The sequence below is a fragment of the Crotalus tigris genome, unplaced genomic scaffold, assembly GCF_016545835.1.
Source record: "Crotalus tigris isolate CLP2741 ecotype Arizona unplaced genomic scaffold, ASM1654583v1 scf7180000018510.657491, whole genome shotgun sequence".
Taxonomy (NCBI): Eukaryota; Metazoa; Chordata; class Lepidosauria; order Squamata; family Viperidae; genus Crotalus; species Crotalus tigris.
This window is the reverse complement of record NW_024097046.1, coordinates 76,553-91,600: the sequence shown is the minus strand read 5'-3', so window position 1 is coordinate 91,600 and position 15,048 is coordinate 76,553. Positions and strand designations below refer to the sequence as shown.

At 37.2% G+C, this 15,048-nt stretch overlaps 1 protein-coding gene across 2 annotated transcripts in view; it reads left to right on the top strand.

The window, feature by feature from the left end:
- The first annotated feature begins 134 nt into the window (after positions 1 to 134).
- The window catches only part of LOC120312496 (copper-transporting ATPase 2-like), a 49,021-nt gene continuing 34,107 nt past the window's right edge, over positions 135 to 15,048 (top strand). Inside the window, exon 1 of one of the 2 annotated variants that reach the window (XM_039353268.1) lies at positions 135 to 530. Coding sequence is in view for 1 of the 2 variants with exons in the window: in XM_039353267.1 (XP_039209201.1) it covers positions 14,010 to 14,231 (222 nt within the window). In the remaining variant the exon portion in view is untranslated. Of the gene's footprint in view, positions 531 to 13,771; positions 14,232 to 15,048 lie in introns of those variants that run through there. The other variant, XM_039353267.1, reaches the window with a different exon arrangement.

Below are 15,048 nucleotides of genomic sequence, written 5' to 3'. Positions count from 1 at the left end.
GGCTGGGGAACTATGGCCCCTTTATGACTTGTGGACTTCAACTCCCAGAATTCCTGAGCCAGCCATGCTGGCTCAGGAATTCTGGGAGTTGAAGTCCACAAGTCATAAAGGGGCCATAGTTCCCCACCCCTGGACTGTAAATGAATGTTTCTGATCGTTGATAGCGTTTCATGCCGAGGGACGAAAACATGTAGACATACCTGTTTCCCATAACAAGACCTACGATCCTTTTCCGAAGAGCCAAAAGTCTCCTGCTGTTTCTATGACAAGGAAGATCGCCATCGGTGGAGGTTGCCATCGGTTGCCAAAACACCCACTTTAATGCAGCTGATAATGACACATGTTAGTCGGAAAAACTGCTATCAGACTCTTCCTAAATTTTGACTGCCAAGTCTTTCTCCTACAAAGTACGCTATGGGAGCCCCTCAAAAGCAGCCAATAACTAGCCAGAGATAACCCGCGCTAAAATTTGGAGTGCTTTCCTTGCATTGCTTGAAGATGATGGAAAGCAGCTCGTGAAGAAACTTGCGGTGAGGCATGAAAAAGAGCAGCTATTGGCTGGATAGATAAAATGCACGTATTAATCTGTAAAGCAGTCTTAATTAAGCAGTTCTTACAGCCACTTGGGTGAAAAAATCCTAACAATTTAAAATGAATCTGTTCAATAGGAATGAATTCAAATTTACACGGAGATAGTTTTCTTAAAATTTCGTTTGCACATATAGTTTTATTGATCGATTACAATTATATAACTAAATACAGTTAAAACTGGAGTGTTATTTTATAAACACACCGGTTTTATATAGGCTTATTGGAGTTACAGAATGAATTCATATCTGTTGAAGTCCACAAGGTGTTGCTACTTGATACTTTTCTAAAGCTCTCTTAAAACCTGTGTTTTCTGTAATTTTTAATTATTTGTGCTTACTTCAGTTTATTTTTATTTTATTCTTACATACCAGGGAACTTGACATGTGAGTTTAGAATGACAATATGGTGAAAATATAATTTGTGGCACTATTAACACTGCTGAACAGTATTTCATTATTACAGAGAAGAATCTCACTACTTTTGTCCAAAGTCTTCACAGGCTGATTTTGAAATAATTATATTTTAAAGGAAATTTTATTTTCTTTTTCTTCAAAATCCAGGTAGACTGTGGAAAAATTGACATGAAAATTATATCATAAGTCTCAACATGATTATTTCTCCCATGCGCAATCTTGATTTTTAAAATCTTATGCCATTTGTTTATAGGATTGTCCAATGCATGGCTTTTTCAACAGAAAAATGAGAAATGACTCCCTCAAGCATCTCAAAGATGCTTTTTTCCCCCCAAAGGCAACTGGATTATGTTTTTTCTTGAGGAAGAAATTTTTTTTCCCTTAAAGAAGATATTTCACTTCTCATCCAGAACTGATGAAACTTCCTGAAGGAAAAGCAAAATGTTGTCTTCAAGGAAAAAACATTTCTTCCTCAAGAAAACACATAGTCCAGTTGCTTTTTGAAAAAAACAAAACACCTGTGAGTCAATCATGACCTAGAATAGAATAGAATAGAATAGAATAGAATAGAATAGAATAGAATAGAATAGAATAGAATAGAACTGGAAGGGATCTTGGATCTTCTAGTCCAGCCCCCTGCTTGAGCAGGAGAACCTATACCAATGATGGCAGAGACTTTTAGAGACTGAGTGCCCAAAGTGTACTCATCAGGTGCTGGGTGGTGTGGCCCATTGGGTGGCTGTGGCCCATTGGGTGGCTGTGGCCCATTGGGTGGCTGTGGCCTATTAGGTGGGCGTGGCTGCAGTGGTAACGGCAGACTGGGACTAAAAAGTTCAATCAATCAATTCCAACTTTGCAAGATTTTTTTTTTCCACGAGAAGTTGAAATTGATTGATTGATTGAATCATTTTTTTTTGCACACGACGGCAGAGGTCTAAAGCGAAAAGGTTTTATAAAACCCAGCTGAAAGCCTAGGACTGGGGCAATGGCATGTGTGATCACAGAGATGGCTCTGTGTGCCACCTGTTTCATGTGTGCCATAGGTTCACCACCACGGACCTATACCATTTCAAACAAGTGACTGTCTAGTCTCTTCTTAAAAATCTCCAGTGATGGAGTGCCCACGATTTCTGAAGGCAAGCTGTTCCACTGGTTATTTGTCCTTGTTGTTAGGAAGTTTCTCCTTAATTCCAGGTTGCTTCTCTCTTTGGTCAGTTTCCAACCATTGTTTCTTGTCTTCCCTTCTGGTGCTTTGGAGAATAGTTTCATCCCATCTTCTTTGTGACAGCCTTTAAATACTGGAATACTGCTATCTTGTCGCCTCTGTTCTTTCTTTTCTTTAGACTAGCCAAACCCAAGTCCTGCAACCGTTCTTCATATGTTTTAGTCTCCAGGCCTTTGATCATTTTATTTGCTCTTCTTTGAACCTTTTCCAAGGTCTCAACATCTTTTTTGTAGTATGGTGACCAAAACTGGTTGCAGTATTCCAGGTGTGGGCTTACTAGGGCTTTATAAAGCGGTACTAATACTTCACATGATCTTGATTCTGTGCCTCTATTTATACAACCCAGGATTGTATTAGCTTTTTTGGCTGCTGTTGCACACTGCTGGCTCATAGTCAAGTGATCAGCCACTAGGACTCCAAGGTCCCTCTCACAGTTGCTGTTCTTGAGCCAGGTCTCGCCTAATCTGTACTTAAACTTTTGATTTTCCTGCCTAAATGTAAAACTTTGCTTTTTTCCACACTAAAACTCATTTTGTTGGATAAGGCCCATTGTTCCAGTTTGTCAAGATCTTTCTAGATCCTGAGCTTGTCTTCTGGGGTGTTGGCTATTCCTGCCAGTTTGGTATCATCTGCAAATTTGATGTTCCCCTTCTATTCTTCAATATCTTCTATTAATGAAAATATTGAAGAGTACTGGGCCTAAGATGGATGACTATTTCCATAGACACCTCCTTCAAGCACTTTGAAATCTCCAAGTGGATACCATTCTACAAAGGAATTATTGAGTCTGTCATTTGCACCTCTGTAACTCTGGTTTGGAACTGCAACGAATGAAACAAGACAGACATAGACTTCAATGAATAATTAGAACAGCAGAAAAAAAAATTGCTACGAGCCTGCCTTCCATTGAGGACCTGTATATGTCACAAGCAATAAAGAGAGCTGTAAAAATATCTATAGACCCCCCTGGACATAAACTATTTCAACTTCTTCTCTCAAGATGACACTATACAGCATTACACACCAGAACAACTAGACATAAGGACAGTTTTCTCCTACAGGCCGTCACTCTGCTTAACAACTAATTCCTACAACACTGTCAAACTACTTAGTAAAGCTGCATTACTAGGGTACACCTCATCTTTCCTATTACCTATCATTTGATGTCTATAACTTTGTTGCTTGTATCTTACAATTTATATTGTTTTTTAGTATCCTAGTATGATTTATGTTGTTTGCTTAGCTAGTATTCTATGACTATCACTAAGTGTTGCATCATAATTTATGATGAAGTGTTGTATTTTACAATTTATGATGAATGTATTTTCATGTTGTTTATGATTAATCACTTGAATTCTATTCTATTCTATTCTATTCTATTCTATTCTATTCTATTCTATTCTATTCTATTCTATTGACCTAAAAATACATATACAATTTCTAAGGACTTTCCAGCATTTGGGGAAGAGACTAAGGAAATAAGGGATGTGGTCGTATGATATATTGCAGGATTGAGTCAGGAAAAAGGGATGTCATGAGAGAAAAGACAGAGTTCAGTAGGAGACTTTCAGAAACATTGAAGGTAGTGAAACTGGTTGAACAATGGTTACTGGAAGGGGATGTATTGGGAATGATAAATGGCAAGGTTACACAAAGTTTTGAAGGATATGTTTATACAAATTCTTTCTAGCTTCTGATCCTTTGAAATGTATCTATTTTTGGAATTGCAGATTGCAATATATGTATCTGAATTTAAGGAAGGAACCAGTTGATTTCTGCTGTTCAGCAGAACAAATTGTCCAAAAGAGAAGTAGCTTATCTACCCAGGAAAAATGGGGAAAAGATCAGAGAATAGTCCTACATTCAGTGAGGCTCATAGAGATGCTTGACCAGTAGTTTTCACAACTTCATATAGTATTAGGGGTAAGGATAAACTGGTTTTTTTTTCCTAAGAAGGAAAACCCAGTGCAACAACAACAACAACAAAAAATTGGCTCTCCTAATTTGAATTGTTTTCTTGGCTAGAATTTTAACCTCTACTTGTCTTTCATTTTATATTTTATATAGAACAAATGACTTTAACTTTTTACAGTATTTTTTCAATTATTTTTCAATAGAATTCTTTATTGGCCAAGTGAGATTGGACACGCAAGGAATTTGTCTCCGGAGCATAAGCTCTCAGTGTACATAACATGCAACAAGTGATAAATCATGATCATAATCATAAAATACATTCACCATAAATCATAAGATGCAACACTCAGTGATAGCCATAGGATACTAAATAAGTATTCAGCATAAATCATACTAGGATACTAAGTAAAACATTTAATATAAATCGTAAGATAAAAAAACCAAAGTTATAGTCATAAGATAAGAAAATAAGTAATAAGAAAGATGAGAAGGATAATAGTAAGACAGCCCTACTAGTTGTTTGACAGTGTTGTGGGTCCTCAATGGAAGGCAGGCTGATAGCAATTGTTTTTTCATGCAATTCTAACTATCCGTTGAAGTCTATGTCTGTCTTGTTTGGTTGCAGTGCCAAACCAGACTGATATAGAGGTGCAGATGACAGAATCAGTAATTCCTTTATAAAACTGTATCAGCAGCTCCTTGAGCAGTCTGAGTTTTCTGAGTTGGCGCAGGAAGAACATTCTTTGTTGTGCTTTTTTGATGACATTTTTTATTTTACGTGTCCATTTTAAGTCTTGGGATATTATACAACCTAGAAACTCGAAAGTCTCTACTATCGACACTGTATTTTCTAGTATTAGAAGAAGTGGTAGAATAGGAGGGCTTCTCCTAAAATCTACTATCATTTCTACAGTTTTGAGTGTGTTCAGTTCAAGATTGTTCTGGCCACACCATAAGGCTAGTTGTTCAACTTCCCGTCTGTATCCGGATTCATTGTTGTCTCAAATGAGATCAATCACTGTTGCATCATCATCTGCAAATTTCAGTACTTTAACGGAGGGATCCTTTGAGATTCAGTCATTGGTATAGAGAGGGAAGAGAAGTGGAGACAGCACACAGCCCGGGGGGGGGGGGTTGTGCTAACTGTACAGGTATCTGATGTGATTTTGCCGAGCTTCACCTGCTGCTTCCTGTCTATTAGAAAGCTTATGATCCACTTACAAGTGTGGTCACGCACATTAAAAATGCATGCACATTTAAAAAATTGTATTGTTGTGAAAAAAGAGATACGGTACTTCTTTTTACAGTGGGATATTTTATTTCAGCTACCGTGATTTTAGCTTCAATTTGCTGAATGATTTGGAATATAGTATAAGGCAGGGGTAGGCAACCTTGGCTCTTTTATGACATGTGGACTTCAACTCCCAGAATTCCTGAGCCAGCCATGCTGAGGGGAAAGAGAGAGGTTTCCAAGCTGAGCCATGCTGGCTCAGGAATTCTGGGAGTTGAAGTCCATTGGTCAATCAAGATGGCAGCATTTGTAATGCATGTCTTCCAGACTCAGAATGGATTTTCCAGATACAGCAGTCAGATCATTCTTGTAGCAAAGTTAAAATTTCTTTGCTTTAAGAAATGCAGTTATTTATGTTTACCTTTCTGCTCAGTGAGCATTCAGAATTAATGAAAATAATATGGAAGTTTAAATGGAACTAATATTAAAGCCAGTTAACAATTAAAAACCTGGAAAAAGAGACCCATCTTTATATTTTTTTTCAGTGCTGAACAAAAAAGCAATACACAGAATTTGAGAGATTGTACCCCATAGCTTGGGAGCACTGCAGAAAGCCATCCTTACTTGATTTTGAGAGCAACATTTTCACCCGCAAATCTAGGTTCAGTTGTCCAGGTTTATAAAAGGAGAGACAGTTCCTTCCATCAATGGGCCCTAAGTCATTTAGGTTTTATAACTGCAGATTTTTCAGTACAGGCCATGGTGAAAATGAGTTTTGGTCAGAAGTGGCATATTTCTTTCCTAATTTTATTGGGGGAGGGTAAATAAATGGACAGTGAACTGTTGTTGCCACTACTTCAAAATAATTAAGACGGAGTTCTTTTACCGAAGGTTATTTCTCTTATTAGTGTTTCTTCCAGGAAGGGAGAAAAATACATCTCATTTACTGAAAGGACTAGTTTGTTATAAGCAGTTAAAGCTTATAACAAACACTCTGTGAACAAATAATATAGACAGAAATTGTGTCCATCCAGAGGTCTAGAAAATTATCCTTATTTATAGAACAATGGTTTAATTTTTCACAGAGGTCACCAATCTATTTTTAGTATCTATTTTCCTGTGTCAGCTTCCTCTCTCTACTCTTTTAAGTTGACTTTAATGCACTTAAATGCTTTACTTTTGCAAGCAGTCTGTCATTGATGACAAGGGCCTCATATGTTCCTTGTACTTGTTATCAGCCTTGCTAAATTTTACACGCAGTAAAAGATAATAGTCACTCCCAGCGCTGACTTTATTACTGCACAGAATAAACCTGCTTGTCAACTCGTTCCTGTGTTCCTGGATTTGTTCACACTGGCGAAGAAGAACATCTGACACAAACTTTGCCATACTTAGTTTCACAGTAATAGGGCAAATATAAAATTCTGAAAGGCTGTGAGACACGATACCTGACAATTCATAGAAAGATTAAATGACTAGCTTCACACATCCATGATTTGCTCTATTTGTAGTGTTCAAAGGTCACTAGTGGTTAAGTTCATAAGTGATGCTAAGCTATGGATGAGGTTTATAAACCACAGTTGAATTTACACAGAATGCTCAGATAAAACTGAACAAACCATGTTATAAATTATAATGCTACAGGCAAATCAGTCATCAGCTAGTGATGTTGTAATGGAGCAGAATTTCACAAAGTAGTTGCTGCAATATAATTGAAAATAAAAAGTTGTTAAAGAGGACATGTCAAAGAGAAGATCACTTGCAGTCTTTTTAAAAGGTTTCCTTCATATAGCCATCAGATGAATTGCAGTCTTACTGTATATGCCTTAAGCTAGGATCAATTTTTAATGAGGTTTTATTTAACAGGTCTCATGTCAAGATTAGTTTTTCTCATTTGCCAAGCATTAAAGGGCATTACTGAGTGAAGCACAGAAGGATAGACTAACTGTAGTCAGTTTGCTTCAGATTTACACCTCCTCTCAAATATGTTCTCTAAATATATTGCATATGTTTTATAGTGTAACATAGTGGATAGATGTATAAATCAATCCAAACTAGCAGTTTTGGTTTATTGCCTCTGTTACAAGCTAACTATTGTAACCAACAAGTAATTCTTGTCTTATCACTTGGCTGATAAGGGAAGGAACAAGTCAACATCCTCTTATCTGAGCGATTTAACTAAACAAATAATGTTTGCTTTGTTAGGCAGTTTTGGTAATTTGGAGAAACCCAACAACTAGGGAATAGACTAAAGATGTTCATAACAAACAAATTTTTATAACATGTTTATCATTCCACTTATTTATAGAGCTGTTCTTGATCTATGAAAGACAAGCTTTTAAAGTTGCAATTGTGACTTCATATAAAGCGAATTCATTATAGTTTATTACACTTTCAGTCATTTCTTTGATTTCCGTCTGAAATCAAAACTGGACTCTAACATGAAAATCTTCCCTGTTTATTAGTATACATTATATGTTCATGCTGATTCTTGACTATTTGCAGAGCTCTTAGTAGCAGTAGTAATTATTCCAGAATTTAATACATCATAATTCACTATATTTTTTCCTTGAACAAATTGTAGGCCCAAGGAAAATGGTCAACCTTACATTGAAATTCAGGAAAATGCAATTGCTTTAAATGTACAACTTATGGCTGCCTCTCTGCACAAGAAGCCTTTGTTTTTTAAAAAATAAAAGGGCCACAGACAAAGGAGAATTTATGAAACCAACAGCTGGGATAAACAGGTGTAAACGTTCAAAGAGGTTCCCCCCCCCTTTCTCTATGGTGATATATGTCATCATCAACCAGCATTGCTCCTCTGGATTCTACATAGATTAATGGGTCAATCTTTGTTCAAAATAATTAATGGTCACATCAAAACACGAAACAAGGACAAAGGAACATCAGAGTGTTTCAGCCTCTGGTCACCCCATAACAGACCTCAAGATCAATGTTTTGGAAAAGTGGGAGTTCAACAACACTTGTTGGGTAAGAAATACTGTACACCACAGGTTTTGAAGAAATCCCAGAAAGTCTCATCAAACACAATCGGTTTTTAACAAATTGCAATTGGCAATTGATAAATTACTTGTAACCTGTAATTACAAGCACAGGTAGTCCTTGACTTATGATCACAAAATTCCTGCTGCTAAGCGAGACAGTTAAATGAATTTTGCCCCATTTTATGACTTTTCTTGCCACAGTTGTTAAGTGAATCACTGCAGTTGTTAAGTTAGTAACATGGTTGTTAAGTGAATCTGGCTTCCCCATTGACTTATCAGAAGTTCACACAAGGTGATTGCATGATCCCGGAACACTGCAACCATTATAAACATGAGCCAGTTGCTAAGCAAGTGCCTGAATTCTGATGAAGTGACGCTGGGGATGCTGCACCAGTCAGAAAGGTGAAAAATGATCATGTCACTTTTTTCAGTGCCGTTGTAACTTCGAACTGTCACTGAATGAACCGTTGTAAGTCGGGGACCACCTGTAGTCTGCATCTGTGTCACCAACCTGCCTTTCCTTTTGTTACTTGGAAAAAGCTAAGTGTGAAAAATAAATGAAGTTTTCAGGAAAAGGGACATCTGAAAATAATAATAAAAAAATCCCTTTTTCCATCTTTCAGATATTGAGAGACAAATACTTTACTTAATATTAGTATTAAATCATTAGTATTTGGTATTAAGATAGAGAGAGCCAGCATGGTATAGTGGTTAAATCATCAGGCTAGAACAGTGGTTCTCAACCTTTTTAATTGCCGCGACCCCCAACCGGTCGTAAGTCGAGGACTACCCAACCAATCGTAAGTCGAGGACTATCAAACCGGTCGTAAGTCGAGGACTACCCAACCGGTTGTAAGTCGAAGACTACCCAACCGGTCGTAAGTCGAGGACTTTCCCTGCCCGGGAGCGCCGCACATGGGTGGTGCTGCCCCCTGCACCGGCCGAGGCATAGCTGGCAAGCGGCAGAGAGGGAGCAGGCCGACCACCGGCTGGGCCACCAACTGGCCCAGTCCAAGGGAGGTAAGGCACCCACCGGGCCCCACACGTGCCAGCAACCCTCCCTGCGCCCGCCGGCCTCCCACCTCCCACCCCTGGCCCTCTTTTACTTACATTTTTAGTAGTTGCTCAGCAGGGAGGGGTGGAAACTTCCAGACAGCTCGCCTTCGTTGCAGACAACTTGCAGCACCGTTTGCAGACTGGGGCTTTTGGTGGCTCAGCAGGGCAGAGACAGCCTGGACAATTCCTATTGGCTTTTGAAAGCCAATAGAATTAGACTCTATTCAAGAGAGTCTGTTTTATTGGCTTTCAAAAGCCAATAGAATAAAAGGGAGTAGCACAGCTAAGGAAAAGGGGAAAAAAATGGCGGACTGCGTTGTTTGGCGACCCCCGTGAAATGGTTGTTCAACCCAAAATGGGGTCGCGACCCACAGGTTGAGAACCACTGAGCTAGAAGCTGATAGTCCACCTTAGGCATGAGTCACTGGGTGACCTTAGGCCAGTCATTCTCTTTCAGCCCTAGAAAGGAGACAAGGGCAAACCGTTTCTAAAAAAAAAAAAAAACCTCGCCAAAAACCCTGCAGTTTCTAGGCAGTCTCCACGAACTAGACACGAACAGAAAAAACACAACCACTAATATTTAAATATTTTTATGGTCACTGGATAAAACGTATGCAGGCAATTTCCTGCAGTAAACTTGTTAAATTCCAAATTAGATTAATAAAGGACAAGCCCCTTCATATGATCAGCATGTGGCTTTTAATTCCTGACTGCTTTTGCTTTTCTCATGGTATACATTGTAGCAGTACTGACAAGGGAATGCTTGGCTTCCAGAACGTATTCAAATATTTTGACAGAAGACATTTTAAATTAGAGACATACACAGTAAGTAGAAATATTGATAAGACTGGTCAGATTTCTGGTATGTGTTTCATTGTGAATAAGCTGTGTCATTTATAATTGGTTGATGTTGTAATTCTGTATAGGTTTTTGGCAATACGTATCATTGGGTTTAGCCAGAATAAACATATACAGGATCAAATTGCAATATTTGGTTAAAAAAATGGGGACATTGCAGGATTGCTGCAAAGTAGAAAATCATTTGAAGGCTAAATATGCTCTTCTTGTACTCCTAAGGGAAGAGTAATAGGAAGCCACAGAAATAGATATTTTATAATTTCAGTAATTTCCATTTATATTTTATAAGTGCATTGCATTATTTCCTTTGAAAAATGGAAAGGAAGTGACATTTTTGTTTTAATATCCATGGTTCATTGTAATTCTAGAAAAAAATAGGAGTGAAGACAAGTTTCTGGAACAGTTGTCCTATCCTCTAGAAGATTAGAATAAGAATATAATTGTATGAGACAGAAGTTAACAGTGGTTTAATAATTATTAATTAATAAAGTACTGTTGCTTAATAAACTATCACACTAATGCATGTACTATGGTTTATAGTTAAAATAGATAAGTCCCTCAAAAACTACCGTACTAAGGCAGAAATACCTATATTTATAATTAATATAAAATATGAACCTAATATTACTCTTCAATAATGCTAGACTTTTATGACCTTTACTCACTCTGTTATACTTGTATTAATGTTTTCATAATTGACTCCTGTTTTAAAATCACAGGCATAGCAACATTTTGTGGTAGTGATTAAGAATCCATTTAGATTCACACACATGTACTGTAGAACTTTTAATGTTGCGTTTCATTCCTCCTTAGGCTTATAAAATTCTTTATGTAGGCCTGTTGGATTTAGCATTCTTTTATATGCATTGTCCTAAATTTTTAGACATAATCTTAGATTTACATAATTTTAATTCTTGTCCATTGTTTTGTCCTTGTATGTTCATTCTCCAGACAATTATGTTATATTTTAGTTTCTTTCCTGCACATGTTAGAATCAAAGACAGTAAACTTTTGAATATGCATTTGGGCTAGAAATTCAGTTTGTAAAATGGTGCATAATGATATGCATTGTGGTTATTTAAAGGCCTGTGCTCTCTATACGTTGCTAAATTGTAATTTCTCTTTCTTAATTTTTGGTCATATGGTGGGGACTGCTAGAGGTTATAATCCAACTTTATCAAGCCCAACAGAGGTAAAAAAACAGATCTCCTGGGTGTTTTGGATTACTATCTTCATTCTCAATGCTTATATCAGCGGGGAATTATGAGTAAAAGATACAAAATATGGAGGGTTACATCTTTCGCAATCTTATCTTAAAACTGATAGAATGATAGTGAAATCCATGATTTATGAATTAATGTATGAAGCATAGCTTAGTGCAATATGTAAACACAAGTTACTGTGTTCTAACAAGCACTGGTTCTTTCCAGAAGAATGGACAACTTTAAGGGATGCATCTGTTGAAATTATTTTCTTACCACTTAGGCAATAGGAATCATAATTTCTCTGAATCTAAGCCAACAAACAAGTAATACTTTAATCTAAAATAAGATGATTCCTTCTCCTATTGAAATAGGATTAGCAGCCAGTTTGGCCTAAGGCACTAGGCTAGAAATCAAGAGACCATGAGTTCTAGTCCCATCTTAGGCATCAAAGCCAAATAATTGATTTGGGCCAATCACTCTCAGCTCAATCCACTTCACTCGTAGGGAAAATAGGAGGAGGAAAGAGTATTAGGTATGTTTGCCTTGTTGAGTTATTTGCAAAAATATAGGGGGGATTTTTGCTACCTGGATATGATAAGCCTAATGACAGAGCCACAATTATACTGCCTAAACAGGAGTCTCACCTTAATAATTATAGAAGAGGCATCCTGTTTTTAGAGAACTGTTTTAATGCATAAATACATCTGATCTATATTCTCTTATTAAACATCTTTTCCCATTCTTCAGTTTTATTTTGGTCTGAGGTTCAAATTACATTCCTTTTGTTTAGTGCCTTTTAAGAAGCTTTTGTTGTGAGAGGATCCAAAAGATTATGAAAAGGAGGCGTATTTGCTCCTTCAGGATTAGGCTAGCTGTATTCATGCTACAGTTTGTAAGGACTTTTTCTGTGATTATGTGGAAAAACTCTTCCTTTAAACTGAAATATGAATCAAAAGGGAGACATCAAAAACAAGGGAAAGTCTTCTTTATTCTACCTGAGGATGCTCTGATCTGAGGAGAAACTACAGATTTAGGAACATCAGGGAAGAATATTATCACAAAACTTTAGATAAGTATGCTGAGGGAGAGGGTAGAGATATTTGATGAATTTGGATTGAACTATGCAGTATTTGAGATAAGCAGAGAATGCATGGCCTTGTTGATGTTTAATGAAGTATGAGTTCAGCATCCTCAACCAGTATGGCAGATGATGAAGCATGCTGGGAAATGTAGTTCAGTGACATCGGCAGGTCCACAGGTTCCCTGCTTCTACTGTGTGCCTGCATCAATATTTACCTTATGAATATGCAAATAGCTGCAAACATTATTGTGCAACATGCCAATAAATCTGCCATAGTTTTATTTCAAAAGAAATTAAAACTGCTCCAGAGAGCTCTTTACTGACTGGAAAATTGGGGGAAATACTTTAGTAATGTGTTTGAAAATTGTTAAGAATCTTCTGAAAAGTTATCTTGCAACTCTCCTAAGAAAGTATAATGAAACCTTGCTGAAGTTGTGGCATGGGCAAAGGAAGCTTGTTTTGATAAAAGTTTAGGGAGCTTGATGTCTGGCTGTAGTGTTCTAATTAGCATATGCAAATTCAGAAGAATTTGCTGAAAGCAAACATCAATTGAATTTTGAAATAATAGCAAGCTTAATTTGATTCATTTAGTAAACTATGTGAAATGGAATTCTATATAGAGAATAAACTGTCGCAAATTCATGTTCTGAGATTTGCAAACATCAATTGAATTTTGAAATAATAGCAAGCTTGATTTGATTCATTTAGTAAACACAATGTGAAACGGAATTCTATATGGGGATTCATGATCTGAGATTTCAGAAGTCACGTCAGTGAGATAGGAGTAACTTGCAGCAAGAAAGAAAAAACTAGACAACATTTCCTCAGACCCTTTTTATTAGATAAATATAGTCCATAAAGTACCTTTGCTTGATATTTTCGTTCCTTCTGCATTTATTAGTAGGACTGATCACTTTTTATCACACAGCTTGCATTTTCTATCTGTCATATAGCAAAACTTCAATACCCTTTTCATATTTAAAAACTGATCTCTTTAAATCTGGATTCCCACTGTTTTGAACATGCTTTTGATGGAAGATGAAAGAAAGTTTGGCCAGTAGAGTTAATTATACATAGGATTGCCTCACCCAGGCCGTATTTGACAAGCTTGTGAAAGGCAGCCTTGGCTGAGGACACTGGAGAGCTATGTACAAAGATTAACTGTATTAAATGCCATTTTTCAATAAGTATGAGGCAGACAAAGGGTGGGGGAAAAATTAAACCTATTTGTAACCATGCACAGCGGAGACATAATCTATGGATATGGGAGAAGGCTAAAGTTTCATGTAATGATCTAACCAATCTGACCATCCAGAGAGTAGGGAGGGCAGAGGAGGAGGAATTTTTGCAATACCAAATGAAGCAACCACCGCTTTTTCATTTGACGGTCAGTACCATAAGGAGGTAGAAAAGCAAAGGAGAAAAGAAGAATGTCTCTGAGAACAAGCCAGTCCTCAGTTGCAATTCTAAACCACAAAAACGTTACTCTGGTTAATTTTTGTAAAAGGCAGTCTTCTAAAAACATGCATATGTTGCAAGATAATGAATGTTGTAGGCAAGGAGCTCTTGTGAAAACTAATGATGTATTTCCAAAAGAGAAAGACATTTTCTCCAGGGACTTGCCAGGAACACTGGACAGCAGTGACAGACAGGTGAGTGTACAGGGGCTGGAGGGATTCAAATTAACCTGCCTGGACCTTAGTTGTGGTTTGAGCTGTGTGTTTGGAGGGAGGGGGGTTGTGGGAAATTCAAGCTGAAGTACAATAGCTATATCCTTGAAGGAAGCCTCATGGAACTTAGTGGAGTTACTAATTGTGGCATGAATGTAAGCTGTGTTCATACAGAGAGAACACAGCAGTCTCTCTTGAAACATTCAGTTTAGCAGCAGTTTATGCAGGATTTTGGAATCTTATGGTTGTAACATTATAATATGTCCCAGTAGCATCTCTTTTTCTCCCCAGAATAAAAAAAAAGTTCCCCTTTTTGTTGCTAAAGAAAACATTTCCGCAGCTGCATCAGCCAGCAATTTGACTATTACAGGGTATCAAATTATGGACTGCATGTAAGGTTTTCATAATAGCAATTGCTTGGAAAGGGAGACAAATTGTAATTACAGATAAGCTGATTATTGGAAATTGATGCTAGCAATAAATTCTCAGTTCAATAAACTGCAGCAGTGTAAGCAGCTGTAGGTTAATGTTAAGAGTTTTCTTAAAAGCCTGGATCCTGCATAATACTCACCTATACCTAGTTTCATCACTTTACACTTAGGTTGAGATCTTTCCTGTCACTTGTTTTAAAGAAATTAATTTGAAAGATCCTGATAATAAAAAAAATCAGTTTACAAAATAAATTGGTGTTTTGTTTGTTGGTCTTGTTAGTCTGTCATAAGGAGAAAACTTTTTTTATTGTGACAGATTCCAAGAGGTCTAGGGCAGAATACAGGTAGTCCTTGACTTATGACCATTG